Below are 15,256 nucleotides of genomic sequence, written 5' to 3'. Positions count from 1 at the left end.
AATATTTTGTACAGCACCTTACTGAAAGTTTTTTTTCCAGATCCAGATATACACCGCCTATCCATTCTTTTTTATGTATCACATCGAATATTCTGGAATAAAAACTTTAGATTGGTTACACATGACTTTCTTTTTCTGAATCCTAACTGAGTTTCAACCAAAATTCCCTCTTGAAAGTAATTCATCCTTCTACATTTTACAGTTTTCACACATTAGGTTATCGTGCAGGTCCAGGAGACCGGTCTGGAATTCAACGGTTCCTGTGTATTTCCTTCCTTGTAGATTGGCATCACACTGACTAATTTTCATTCCAGCGGTACCCTCCCTTCTTCCAGGGAACATGCAGTAATTTTGTGTATTTTACTCACCAAATGTTTTCTGCATGATGTTGGTACACAGCCCGGGTCCTATTTGGCCACAAGGCCGTTCTCACTTCCAAATTTTCTAGAAGCGTATTCACTTCACGTACTTTCAATTTTATGCTGTTTAAGATATCCTCTCCTTGCCTTCACACTTTTTTCCTTTTAAGTGCTACGGTGACTTTTACTTCAATTGTTTTTCTTACACAAACTAAGTCCCACCGTTTCATCTAGAAGTTCTCCAAACACAGATTTGGATTTTAAATTCTACGTGATATTTTCATTACTCAGTTGACTCTTTTCCTTCGTTGTAGGAGACAAGTGTGTTGTCACATTCTAAATATCCACAATTATATTTTCAAAATTTCTTTATAGTTATCATCCACAATTTTCCAGCGATGCCTAGAATCTAATTGAAACCATTCAATGTCATAAGAAAAAAAAAAATATATATATATATATATATGTATATATATTCACTCAACCAATCCATTTCCTAAAGTATTTTTTCAAGAAGACCCAAGATGCCTAGGTAACCGGCAACAATCCTCTATGTGACCCACAGGTTGCCCAGAGAAGATATTTTGTGACGTGGACTGGGCAGGGCGAAAGTGGAATAGTGTTAGTGCCTAGTGCCTATTGTGCAGTGCCTGCATCAGTGGCAGATCCAGAAAATAATTGGGGGGGCGCTGAACTAAGTGGGAAGCGAACGATAGCGAGCGAAGCGACCAGAATCAGCTGAGGGATTTGAGATGTGAAAATTTTTAGAAGCATTTTGAAGCTATTTGCAAAGGTATACTGAGGGAATGGTCAATAAATTCCATTGGATTCATTGCCATCGTGACGCCATCGTACGATGCTCTATCTAACTGAAACCGACGAAAGCCAGTTGCGCTCCAACACTACCATGACGCTGTCATATGAATACTTACAGGTCCGGTTCGGCCTTCGGGCAGTGTCAATTAAATCCGAAATACATTAGATATATATTTAAAGGAGGGTCGGTTAAAAATTCGAGCAAATAGTTCTCTGACAATGGGATGTTAAAGGCGAAAATTTGGGGGGGCTTCAGCCCCCTCCCCTGGATCCGCCTAGGAATCTGGCTGATCCTATTCTCTGTTCATCATTGTTCAAAGCGTTTCTGAATGTTTGACGCCATAACATGTCTGATTGCTAGATTTGCAATTAATGTGTGATTGTAAATTACCTAATTTTGACCTTTGATTGACACATCATAAATAATGAGCCTTGAATTTATTAATAGACTCTTAACTGAGTACTTGGCTAGGCAAATTGTTGCACAAGCTTATTGATCTTTGGGTGAAAAGGTGTTTTCTTGTGTTAGTGCGACACTGTTTATGGAAGATTCGTTGTGGCCTCGAAGTTGACTATTAGATATTACTTGTCACAGAAGACCCCCCCCCCCCCACCTTCTGGGGGCTTGTTAGGGTTGTCTGCACTGTAATCCAAGGGTGCACGTGATCTTGTATTGACCTGTTGTGAGGTACTAAAGCACTACTATCTTTCAGTGGCGGCGCCAGGGGGGGGGCTGTAGCCCCCCCCAAAAAAAAATGGCAAGCCCCCCCCCATTAGCCCCCCAACTGAAATGAGCAAATTGAAAATTTAAAACATTTAAATAATTTGTATTAAGTGGAATTTTTAATTGCCAGGGCTAAAGATTTGTCAGCCATCAGTGCTAGCCCAACCATTAACCCCCTCCCCTTCTGAAATGAGGATTATATATGTGTATTATCATATTACTATTAGCCCCCCCAAAAAATTTGCTCAGCCGCCCCTCAGCCTCCCCAGCTAAAAATTCCTGGCGCCGCCGCTGCTGTCTTACACGGAGTGTACCAAACACATCTACAACAAAACCCACCCACCCAATTGCGTTATTCTGTTATTGAATCTCCATGGCAATGTTTTTTTAATCTTATATGTAACTTGTCATGTTACATGTATTATAATTATTAGGACATGAATGATGTAGGCGGCAATATAATTTAAATAAGATTAAGGAATCCGTCTTATTTTTCGAGGAATGATATTGGATTTGATATAATAAATAATCCTAAATTAAGATAAAAAATATAAAGAAATGTGTACAGTAAACTCTTCGATGACATACATAGAAATAAGTTATAGGAGAGATAGAAATAGCAATTACTTAAAGTCTCTCCTAAATATTTTGTTTTCTCTGAAAGAGAATGTATGGGAATGTAGAAACCGTAATTCAACTGCACAAAATGTCAAAATAACAATAGAAAATAGAAGGCTAATTCCGCATTGCTTATTTTTCAGATATAACTTAATTTAAACGATTTTTATGATTCACAATTCAATAAGAATTAGAAAATACAATAATAAATAATTATCAGACCGTGTTGTAGAAATGGCGGATTCGAGCGTAGGTGAGTACGGTGAGATATTATTGACTGAATAGAGATGAATTTCAAGTTGTATTTACACAATATTACTAGACAGTGAAGAAGTACTATAAATGAACTCCTGCAGATTCACAAGGGAACAAAATATAGTTGTAAAAGTCAGAAAAACGTGGAGGTTGTAAAGGCTGTTGCTGAATGGCGCGGCGTCGGTGTAGTTTGAAGTGGTAGTACAACAAACGAAATAAGTGCATGAATGTTATGACCAGTAATGCAATATTTTAACGCCGTAGTGGCATGTACGTTGAACCGATTTCGCTTTCATAGTTCCTGAAAGAAGAGTGAGTTTTGGATGTCATGAATATAGCAGTTTGATAATCGTGTTGAATACAAATTTGATACAATGGAAGAAATGTAACAATTGTTAAGAACTTTTAAGATTCTGGAGCTAATTATTCATTCATTGGAACTTGAAAAAAAAGAAAATTGTTGAGTAGTTTAGATGCCGACAACGCCACACATGAGTCAAACCAGTACAGGAAATTCCATATGTTGTTAATTGTTTTTCTTTACTTTTTATTACTAGTTATTTCTGAAAGTAACTGGTTATGTAAATTAAGTATGTGTGTGCATGATTGAAGGGATATCATTAGTGGAAATAGATACTGGAAGTCAGGAAATTAGTTATGTCTGCTCAGGAATGTACTGTTTATCCATTGCACACATGTCCTATGGTTATGCAAAAGTTTAACAGTAGTGGCTTAAGTTGGTTTTGTATTGGTACATGTTTACAAATTACTGATATGCCCCCCACCTTATATTACTTTCATTTTACTTGGAAGACTTTTACCTTTTCTTTTTTGAGATAAATTCATCATAATACAATTAATTTCTACATAACATAGCAGTGGCAAGATTTTGTAGTCTAGGTTAGGAAGCTTAAAGGCTGAAGCTACCATATATTACAATGGAACTCCAGATTAGTGAAACTTTGTGTTACAAAGCCACCAAATTCTAGACAAATCCTTCTTGAAATTTAGGTAAACGAGACCTACTTCCTACTTTTTTTTGCCTTGTCATCTAGTGGTCCATACTTTGCCGTAAACATGAAGGCTATTATTATTATTTTTTTTAATGAGTCTACTTATCGTTGTATGCATTTGAAAAAGGTCTGCACAGTCTGAGCCATTATTTTGTTGTGGAGATATTTGAATTACTTTTGTATCGGAATTGAAATGGCTTTGTGTCATGCATTACTTTCCCACTATCTCATCAGGAATTAAATTTTTCAATCGGAAGATGAGAAAGTTTCAATGTGTCCTTGCATTTCTGTAAGTTAATTTGATTTATGTCTTATTTAAGGAGGGTTAGGCTATGTTTTTTTTTTTTTTTCTCTCCATTTCTTTGTAACGTAGGAGGAAGTTAAAAATCAACAAGTTATTTGTGATAGTGCTGAACATTGGAATTGTTCAAAATGCAAAAAAGCTTAGAAGGAACAGATATCATCAAAGGAAAGACTGGGGTAATAGTAAAACTTTACCTAGTTTTGTGATGATAATTTTTATAGGAAAATAAAGTCTGTGAAAAGAAGAAGTAAAAAATGAAAATCTGTAGTGTGCCAGGAAAGGGTAGTACCCAGATAATGCCTTCAATATTTCTGACAGAATATAAATTATTTGATATGAAGGGTGGAATGGAGGGTTGTAGGTCTTGCTATAATGTGGAGTTTCTCTAATTTGTGTCTTTTTCGTAATTGGTGGTAGTTGTTGTTCCCAAGACTCTCAGGCTGAGCAGTCCTATCTCCTTGAAGAACACACAGCTTGATGGGGTTTTAATACAGTTCCTTTATAGAGTGTATATTGTGTTGTTGGTGTGCGTGATTGTGTACAATGTAGTCTTCCATAATATGTTGTATATTATGGGATGAAGTGCTACATCTGTAGTGTGGTTGTCCCTCATCTGGTAGTTTAGAAGGGCTGGTGGACTCTGTCCTTACAGGGGAGAGTGAATTCAAAGGGATAAACATTAGGGAGTCTAGCATGAAGCAATGTATTGTCTTTCAGTGTGTTGATGGAGCAATGAGTGATATGATTATGGATATGCTTCTGAAGGCTGGTATCTGGTGGTTGTGGAGGAAGAAAAGAAAGTATATGTGTAAGAGATAGGTATTTGGGTGTTGTTTTGATGTTTCTTGGAATGTGCGGTGGTCTGCTATGTAGTGTAGTGGTTGGGCTGTGTTCATGGAGGCTATGGCAAGTGTGTGTGCCTCTCATGTCAAGGTGATCTTTGACTTTGAGGACTTTTGTTTCATGGTGTAAATGGTCTGTTGGTGTTGTTTTTGTGCAGCCTGTAATTGTCTGTAGGGCTTTGTTTTGTATGGCCTGTAAGGTGTTGTGGTGTGTCTAAGTGAGATTAAGGACCCATGCACATGCTTTTTTGTATACTGTTGTTCCTGTTTTTGATCTAAGCACATTAATTCTAGGTGTGCATATTTGTGATTTTTTGTTTGAATGACATGAATGTATCGTATGTTATACTAAGAATCTTGGGTGTATGTGTATGTGGTATGAGAGTGTTGTTGATATAGAGGCATGGTATGTATTTGTGTTCCAATGTCCGGTTGGTGAGAAGTGTGCCTGTAGATTTGGTTGGGGCTGTTTTGAGTCTATTTGTAGTTAACCAGGTGTTGAGTGTGTTGAGGTATGGTTGTAGTATTTCTGCAGCTTTGTTGTCATTATGGTGTGTGCATGTAATTGTTATGTTGTATGTGTAAGAAGAGATTTATATTTCTGAGCTGTTGGGTGTGGGGATATTGTGCATGTAAAAATTAAAGAGTGTGGGGGATAGAACTGACCCCTGTGTTACTCCGTTCTTAAAGTTTCTGGTGTGTGATGATTGGCCACTATATGATGCATATGCATTTTTACCTTCCAGATAACTGGTCTGCCATTGTTTGGTATTATTGTGCATGCCTGTGTTATATATTTTGTTTGTGAGATTGTGATGGGGGATGGCATCAAAAGCTTTACTAATGTCTAGCATTATGAGAAATGTTCTGTGTGGGGGCTTACTTGGATTGATGCCATCAGTATCTCTGTATGAGGTTTATCAGAAGAGTGTTTGTGGAGTGTATTGGTCTAAAACCGTGTTGTGATTCAGCAAGGGGAGTATGTGGTGTGAGGAGTTGTAGTATAAGGCATTCTATGACATTGGAGAGGGTGCAGAGAAGTGTGATGCTGGAACTATTGGGTCTTCATTGGGTTTGGGGATGGTGGCAATTTTCCCATACTTCCAGATGTTGACTATAGTGTTATATGAATAGCTGTAGTTTACAATGTTGGTGATCCAAGGAGTTTTAGGTGGATGTTACTTATGTTGTCAAGGCCATAGATAGATGAGTGCTTGAGGTTATGGATTATATGCTTTGTCTGGCTGTCTATGAAGGATGTGTAGTCTGGGTCTGTTGAGGAGTATTTCTTACATCAAATGATGCATTGGTCGTCAGGGTGATGGGTGAGGTGGCTTGTTTGTGCTAAATGATTTACGAGTGTTTGCTTGTTGTCTGTTTGAGGGTAAGATGACTTGTGGTTATTACTGTGTGTGTGTTGTGTTCCTGCTGGATAGTGTAATCCTGTTGAGTGTCCTGAACAATTATCTGGTGTTTGTTTTTGTGTGTTGACAAATGTTTGTCAGTGTTGGGTTTTTTGTTCATTTATTTTGTTAATCTCAGTGTTTAATGCTTGTATTTGGTGTGCTGTGTTCAGAGGGATAGGTGTCAGGGTATTGTGGTTATTTCACATTATCTAATGAGGCCTTGGATTTCTTTTGTGAAGTTTGGGTTCTGTGATTTTCACTAGCCTCAGGGGATGTATTTCTTGTCTGCATTTTCTGAGTGTATTGAAGGTGTGCACAGCAGCATCTATGTCTTGTGATTGGTGTACTGTTTTGTGTCTCAAATTGTTGTTCTATATCTTCAGTGAAAGCTTCCCAGTTTGCCCTTTTATAATTGGTGTATGTGTGTTATAGCCAACTGGGATGTATTGTGTTTTGGTGGTGATGATGATTGGAAGGTGGTCAGATCTAAGGGCTCCGACCACTTTCCATTAAGTTTTTGGGATTAGGCAGGGGGAATAGAAGGTGCTGTCAGGAGAGGAGAGGGTGTAGAGGGCTTGATGGGGGATATGTATGATTAATGGTGTTGTTCATGATCAGCAAATCAAGTTGTGTTTACCGATCAAACTCTCTGTCTGTGTTGGGGTCATTGACATACCAGGCTGACAACTTGGTGTTGAAGTCGCTTCCAGGATAAGGTTGGGGATGGTGGCAAGTTGGTTAAAGTTAGGTCTAAAGTTGTTTGGAACTGTTGGGAATGATAGGGGGATGGGTATATATATATATATATATATATATATATATATATATATATATATATATATATATATATATTAGTTATTGTAATTGTGGATTTATTACCTGTTCACATTTGGATTGATTGGATTTCAGTGATGTAGGGAGGAAGGTTTTGGTAGTGGCACTTTTGTCCATGAAGCAGATGGACCAGTGGATCAGGGTGATGAGTCCACCACCATTGCTGTCAATCTGGTCATGTCTGATGGTAGGGAAGTTATGAAATGTGGGTGTTTTGGGGGAATGTAGTTTTATTTCTTGTTTGATGGCAACATGTATATTGTGTTGTTTGAGTTAATGTTTTTTTGTGTTGATGCCATCAATGTTATGCTGTAAGATCTTGATGTGTGTTCTGTATGTGTTGTAGGTCTGTATGGGGTTGCGGCACTGGTGGGCAAGAATTAGGATCAGGGTCAGAAGGAGGAAGAGGAGTGTTTGGGGAGGGGGTCAGGTGGAAAGGGGATGGCAAGGGTAGGGGTGTGGGTAAGGAGGCAGGCTGGGGATGAAATGGTGGATGTGAAGTTATAAGTAGGAAAATAGAACAGGTCCAGGTGTTTGTATATTGTTTCATGTTGGCCAGAGTAGTGCAAGTGAGATGGGCCCAGTTTTTGCATAAGTTGCACTGAATTGAGCTTTTGTCTGTCAATTCAGGGTGGAGCATGTTGGATATGTGTATTTTGTGGTGGGCCAAGAATTGCTGTCTGCATCTCCGGCTAATAGTAGAAGATGGATGATTGCTGGAGAATCACCCCTTAGTGCAGAAAAAATATGAAGGTGTATTGCTGTAAAAAGGGTTGTAGTACTAGCCCAGGTAACTAAAACTGCTCCCAGGGATCAGTGCCACCTGTGTAAGAGGTGGTGGTAGGGATGTGCTGTGGCCATTGGGCCTCCAACTCTTGAAGTTGGGGTGGAAGGTGGTAGTTGCTTTACTTTGGGAACACAAAAGTTTACTCTCTTCTCCTTTCCATAGTAAAAAGGAAATTTATTGGTGCATGGGTGTCTCCTTGATTATTTTTAGATATATTTAACTGGGAATCGCCCTATCTGTATTTTCCTCCCATGAGGAGAAGACATATTTTGTCACGGCCACACCTTAAAAAAGGGGAAAATGCTATTGGTGTGTTGTGTGTGTGTGTGTGTTTGTATATGTGTATATATATATATATATATATATATATATATATATATATATATATATATATATATATATATATATATACATACATACATACATACATACATACATACATACATATACCAAAGGCTTTTTCCCCCATACAAGGGAGGTAGCCAAAACACAAAGGCATAGAAACCACTCCCACCCATTTCATCCCCAACATACTCCACTCCCCTCTACCTTCTTCCCTCCCTCTTATCTTGGCACCTCCTGGATGATGGGTCATCCCTGCATCTTGTCCACTGCCCTGGATCAGAAGCAGTGTTGCAAGACAGCACATCCATAGCAAGGCTGTTTCATTAAATTGGCAAAAAAAAAAAAAAAAAAAAAACCTTGTCCCCTCGTGCATAAAAGGAGAAGATGGGGGAGAAATCCCTTTGGGCTGCTTCAATTTATTTCTCATACATAGTCCTTCACCCCCATCCCCTGCCCACTCCCCCTCATGCATCATAGCATCATCCATACACAACCATTGTCCATTCACCCCTGTCTTCTGTCCTCCCTCATCCTTCCTCAACAGACATTCCTCTCTTTCCCAATGCCCCTTTTACCCCATCCATCTCATCCTAGGTCGACCCCTCATGTTCACTCCTTCCACCTCTATCTTCCACACTTCTTTTACTTGTCTTTTTTCATGCATTCTCTTCATGTGTCCAAACCATCCCAATACTCTTTCATCAGCCCTATCTCCCAACTCCCTTTCCACCCCTGTTCTTCTCCTCACCTCCTTATTTATCATTCTGTCCAGCCTAGTAACCCCTGTTGTACTTCTCAGATAACCTCATCTCAAACACATTCAAACTACTCTCTTTCTTCCTTATGTTCCATGTTTCTGCCCTGTACAGTGCTGTTGGCACAATCACTTTCATACAATCTCCTTTTAGCATCCATTCCCAAATGTCTATTTCTAATTACACTTTTTAATCCCCTAAGGCATTTATTCAATTCTTTCAATCTACATTCTACCTCCACCCCCACTCCTCCCTTTCCTTCCACATTCGCACCCAAATATCTAAAACTATCCACTTCCTCCAGTCTCTCTCCCTTAATACTCACTTCCAGTCTGCTGCCACTCTTTCCCCTTGTACATCTCATCACCTTACTTTTACCGACATTTTTCTTCCAACTTTCTTCTTTCGCATACCTTCCCAAACTCTGTCACTAACTTCCTCAATCCCTCCTCTGATCCTGCCACAAGTGTAGTGTCGTCAGCTTATCTCCCACTTTTCTCCATTTTCTTTAACCATCTCCAATCCTTGACCCACTACCCTTGCATTTACCTCTCTCACCACCCTATCCATGTATAAATTGAACAGCCAGAGTGATATAACACATCCCTGACGAAGTCCCACCTTTGCCAGAAACCACTCACTCTCTCCATTTCTAACCCTAAAACAAGCTCTACTACTCTCGTAAAAAATTGTCTTGACTGCTCTTAACAGCTTTCCTCCTATCCCATATATCTGCAATACCTCCCACAGTGACTTCCTGTCTACCCTGGCATAAGCCTTTTCCAGATCCATAAAAGTCCAAAATACATTCTTACCTTTTCCTATGGCTTTCTCACATATCTCTTACCACAAAAATCTGATCTACACAACCCCTACCTGTCCTAAACTCACACTGTTCCTCTCCTAATCCTCTCATTCAAAACCCTCCCATAAGCCTTCCCAACTACACTTAACAAACTGATTCCTCTGAAACTACTACACTCACATTTGTCCCCTTTTCCTTTGTAAAGTGGAACTATACAGGCACTCCTGCAGTCCTCCAGCACTCTACCCTCTTTTAAGGGGGGCCACCCCCGAAAACTCCTTGGGCTCATATCTCGCTTCTGGTTCATCCAATTGCTTTGAAATTTTAATATGTTGTTTGTTTGTATAAAGAAATGCTATTCTGTAAATTTCATGAAATTTTGATGAATGGTAGTGGCTACAAAAAAAAAAGTGTTTTTCTTTTTTTTTTTGTTTCACAAGATTCATTTTTCACTTAATTGCTTTGAAAAAATTATCATATAAACTTTTTTTTTAGGTCTCCTGAATCCTGTTTTTTTGGACAAATTGAAAAATCCAATTCCAACAAAAAATTCTATTTTTGTTGAAGTATAAATTGATACCTAACATAAGTTGATCAGAGTTTTTACCGATTTTGTGAAAATATTTGAAGTTCAAAAAACAACATTTTGAGATATCGGCTTCTAATTTTTTTTTTTTTTTTTTCGTTTTTTTCCTTTTCCTGCCATGTGTATTCATCTGATTGGCATGATATTTTCACATATGATTGTGTATATATTGTTGACTTGGAGAATGAAGAGAAAGGGGGGGTGACTGCTGTTGTGGCGTGGGTGGGAGTGGTGGCGGAGGAGGAGGTGATAAGCCGGACGGCGATAACACGCTCTCTCCCCTTCATCTCTGCTAATTTCTTCGCTAATTTCTCCTTGATCTGAAGAGTCTTGATGCCCTTTACTCTTCTTGAAGTTGGATATCCTCGATAATGTAAGCTTACATTTGTAAGTCATCTTGCAAGACGAATATAAAAGAAATATTACAGGAACGCAGCATTGCGTTATCTGTAATGTCTCCATATGTACTGGACGTGAGTAGCTAGGATTTACCACACGCATGCGGGGAAGAGATGCCATTTGTCGAAATTTATATAAAGAAAAAATTATTTTAATGATAGTTCTACATAGTTATAAGCATTGAATGATACCTCATTTTCTAGCGCATGCGTCAGGCTATGACGCAACACCCCGGGTCATTTAAAAATGGCATCTGAGGGGAAAAAAAAAAATCAGAAAAAAACTTCACCAAGTGATAGTTTCGGGTAGGACTGACATCTTGAGCCGATAAAAGTGAAAAGTGAAATTTTAAAAATATTCGTGAAAAATTCACCGGGGTGGCCCCCCTTAAACAAACATTAGATAACCTCACCAGCTAGTGTACCATCACTGTACCTCCTTTTTTCAGACATTCTGCATGACATCCATCCAACCCAGTTGCCTTACCTGCTCTTATCATCTTAACAGCTGCCTTCACTTTATCTTTATTTCTCCTCCATTTTCCTCACTCATCATGGTCATTTTCTTAGCACTTCCCACTGCAACTACCTTTCCCTCCTTATCCTCCTTCACATTTAGGAACTCTCAAAAATACTCTGCTCACCTTCCTCCCACTGCCTTCTCTTCCCTTATCATCTCTCCATCTGCACCTTTTACCTTTTCTTCTCAACTTGATTCGCCTCCTCTTCCTCTCTTAATTTCCTTCTAAAACATCTTTTTATTACTTTCAAAGTTTTCTGTCATACTCTTACCCCATTTCACTTTTTCCAAATTTGTAACCAATCTGTGAAAGCTCACTTCTCTTCTACACCCTTCTTTGTTTCCTCATCCCACCACTTACCACCCTTCCTTCTATTTCCTCCCATCCTCCTTGTTCCACACACCATCTTTGCACACCTTATCCCTTCTTGAACCATCCCCATTCCTCCACCACTCCTAGTTCTACTCAATCCTTCATTCCCTCCCACTTCTATCTCAGTTTCTTCATATACTCCTCCTTTTCTTTCTCATTTAAGCAGTTCACTCTAAATACCTCCCTACCTTCTGCCCTTTTTCCTCTTTCTCCACCTATCCTCCACTTTCAACTTACCTTCCACCAAAAAATGATCTGATATTCCCCCAATCTCCCCCCTTAGAGCATGTACATCCTTAACTCTTACTACTATACTTCAGGTTACCACTATATAGTCCATTAATGCCCTACAACTCTTCCATCCACCACCCTCTCCCATGTGTACTTATGCTTGACTTTCTTCTGAAACACTGTATTTGCTATCATCAACTCTCTTTTGAGACACATCTCCACCATCAACTCTCCACTAAATTTTTTTTCTGAAACTCCACACTTCCCAATCATTCCGTCTATTGGTTCATTTCCTACCCTAGCATTAAGGTTTCCCAATATAATTACATTGACATATCTCCCTAGTCCCTCTATGCACTCATTTAAATCCATCCAAAAAGCCTCCCTTTCCTCTACACTCTTCTCACTACCAGGCCCATATGCACTTACAAAAACCCACATCTCCCTTCCCAGCTTCACCTTCAAAGGATTACAATTACAAAGGATTACAAAGGCGGAGCATGCCAACAGGAGACCTTTTGGTCCATATCTAGGTCGGATGCAAAAAAAAATCATAATGATAATAGAATAATAATAATAAAAAAACTATAATGTATGCAACAAACAAAATACATAAATAAATGCATAGGTATAGTTGAATAGCAAACAAACAGGTAAACAGTAAATAATAATAAATTGGCACATAACTAATAATAAATGAAAATCAAACGACATTAACCTTGAAGAAACCGCCTTCCACTCCACAACATGCTTACCTATCTCTTCACTTACTAGTATAGCCATCCCTTCTCTCCCTCATCCTCTCTTCACTCCTGAGAACCTCCCAACCACACTCCCAAATTCACACTCGCCCCTCCCTTTCAACTAAGTTTCACTCATTGCCAACACATCCATCTTTCTTCTCACAAACATACTCCCTATCTCTTCCCTTTTACTCTCATCTGTACCACATCCACGCACATGAAAAGACCCAAACCTTAGGGTACTGGTTGGAAAACTCCTAGACCCTCTTATGGCTTTACTTTTTTTAGGAATGTCCCCTTTGGGGCTACAGGTAGCAGGATTCCTAGTGAAGGGAAGTGATATTTTCACTTGGGTGGTTTTAAAATGCTTTGTTATTTTCATCATTTGGATATTGTGGTCTGTCTGGTAGTGTTGTCTCACATTTGTAATTAGGTAACAGCTTCTTTATTTGGACTGTCAAGGTGAACCATGACAAGATTTGGTTGATTAATTCCAGCCATAACTGTAGATGATTATATTACTGGCAGTTTCTGGGAGATATAGTAATGATAACATTTCATTTTTTGTAGTAATTGTTATAATTGTTGACCAGAGTTACACAGACTGGATTAGGGCTATATAGAAGGCATATTTGTGCAGTAATTGTTGCACTTGTTTGCATGTTCAGGATACTGTTTATGTTAAGAGTATAGTTTGAGAAGTAAAGAAAAAGGTAAAGGAGGCAAAGAGGAGAGCAGATGTAAAATGGGGTAAGAGTATGACAGAAAATTTTGAAAGTAATAAAAAGATGTTTTGGAAAGAAATTAAGAGAGGAATGGGAGGCGAATCAAGTGGGGAAGAAAAGGTAAAAGGTGCAGATGGAGAGATGATAATGGAGGAGAAGGCAGTAAGGGGAAGATGGGCAGAATATTTTAGGGAGTTGCTTAATGTGAAGGAGGATAGGGAGGGAAAGATAGCTGCAGTGGGAAATGCTTAGAAAATGAGAGTGATGAGTGAGGAAAATGGAGGAGAAATAAGGAAGGATGAAGTGAAGGCAGCAGTTAAGATGATGAAAGCAGGTAAGGCACCTGGTCTGGATGGATGCCATGCAGAATGTCTTAAAAAAGGAGGTAGTGATGGTGGACTGGTTGGTGAGGTTATTTAATGTTTGCTGGAGAGAAGGTAGAGTGCCAGAGGACTGGAGGAGTGCGTGTATAGTTCCACTTTACAAGGGAAAGGGGGACAAGTGTGAATGTAGTAGTTTCAGAGGGATTAGCTTGTTAAGTGTAGTTGGGAAGGCTTATGGGAGGATCTTGAATGAGAGGATTAGGAGAGGAACAGAGGGAGTAATTGGTGAGGAACAGTGTGGATTTAGGACAGGTAGAGGTTGTGTAGATCAGATTTTTGTGGTAAGACAGATATGTGAGAAAGCTATAGGTAAGGGGAAGGATGTTTTCTGGGCCTTTATGGATCTGGAAAAGGCTTACGACAGGGTAGACAGAAAGGCATTGTGGGAGGTTATGCGGATATACGGGATAGGAGGAAAGCTTCTAGGAGCTGTCAAGAGTTTTTATGAGAGTAGTAGAGCTTGTGTCAGGATTAGAAATGGAGAGAGTGAGTGGTTTGAGGTAAAGGTGGGACTTCGTCAGGGATGCGTTATGTCACCCTGGCTGTTCAACTTATACATGGATGGGGTGGTGCGAGAGGTGAATGCAAGGGTAGTGGGTCAGGGATTGGAGATGGTTAAGAAAAGTGGGAGGTGAGCCAGCTGTTGTTTGCGGACGACACTGTGGTTGTGGCAGGATCGGAGGAGGGATTGAGGAAGCTGGTGACAGAGTTTGGGAGAGTGTGTGATAGAAGAAAGCTGAAGATAAATGTGGGTAAAAGTAAGGTGATGAGATGTACAAGGGGTGAAAGTGGCAGTAATCTGGAAGTGAGCATTAAGGGAGAGCGACTGGAGGAAGTGGATAGTTTTAGATATTTGGGGGCAAATGTGGCAGGAAAGGGTGGAGTGAAGGTGGAGGTAGAATGTAGATTGAGTAAATGCCGTGGTGGTTTAAAAAGTGTAATGAGGAATAGGAATCTGGGAATGGATGCTAAGAGGAGACTGTATGAAGGAGTGATTGTGCCAACAGCACTGTATGGAGCAGAAACATGGAACATGAGAGAGGAAGAGAGAAGGAACGTGTTTGAGATGAGGTGTCTGAGAAGTATGATGGGGGTTACTAGGCTAGATAGAGTGAGAAATGAGGAAGTGAGGAGGAGAACGGGGGTGGAAAGGGAGCTGGGAGATAGGGTGGATGAAAGAGTATTAGGATGGTTTGGACACATGGAAAGAATGAGTGAAGAAAGATTAGTAAAGGAGGTATGGAAGGCAGATGTGGAGGGAGTGAACATGAGGGGATGTCCTAGGATGAGATGGATGGATGGGGTGAAGGGGGCTTTGGGGAAGAGGGGAATGTCGGTTGAGGAAGGACGGGAGAGGACAGAAGACAGGGGTGAATGGAGAATGGTTGTATATGGAAAATGTTGTGATGCATGAGGTGGATTGGACGGGGGAAT

General features: G+C 39.7%; 1 protein-coding gene across 2 annotated transcripts in view; it reads left to right on the top strand.

Moving 5' to 3' along the window:
* Positions 1-2,736: 2,736 nt before the first annotated feature.
* Positions 2,737-15,256, top strand: part of RanBP3 (ran-binding protein 3) — a gene marked incomplete in the record, with an annotated part of 80,147 nt that continues 67,627 nt past the window's right edge. The window contains 1 exon segment of one of the 2 annotated variants that reach the window (XM_076206898.1): positions 2,737-2,770. In XM_076206898.1, coding sequence (XP_076063013.1) covers positions 2,752-2,770 — 19 coding nt within the window. 2 annotated transcript variants of the gene reach the window in all.

Source organism: Oratosquilla oratoria, chromosome 23 (genome assembly GCF_046742065.1).
Source record: "Oratosquilla oratoria isolate Oo_2021 chromosome 23, ASM4674206v1, whole genome shotgun sequence".
Classification (NCBI taxonomy): domain Eukaryota; kingdom Metazoa; phylum Arthropoda; class Malacostraca; order Stomatopoda; family Squillidae; genus Oratosquilla; species Oratosquilla oratoria.
This window is presented reverse-complemented; position numbering and strand designations above follow the sequence as displayed.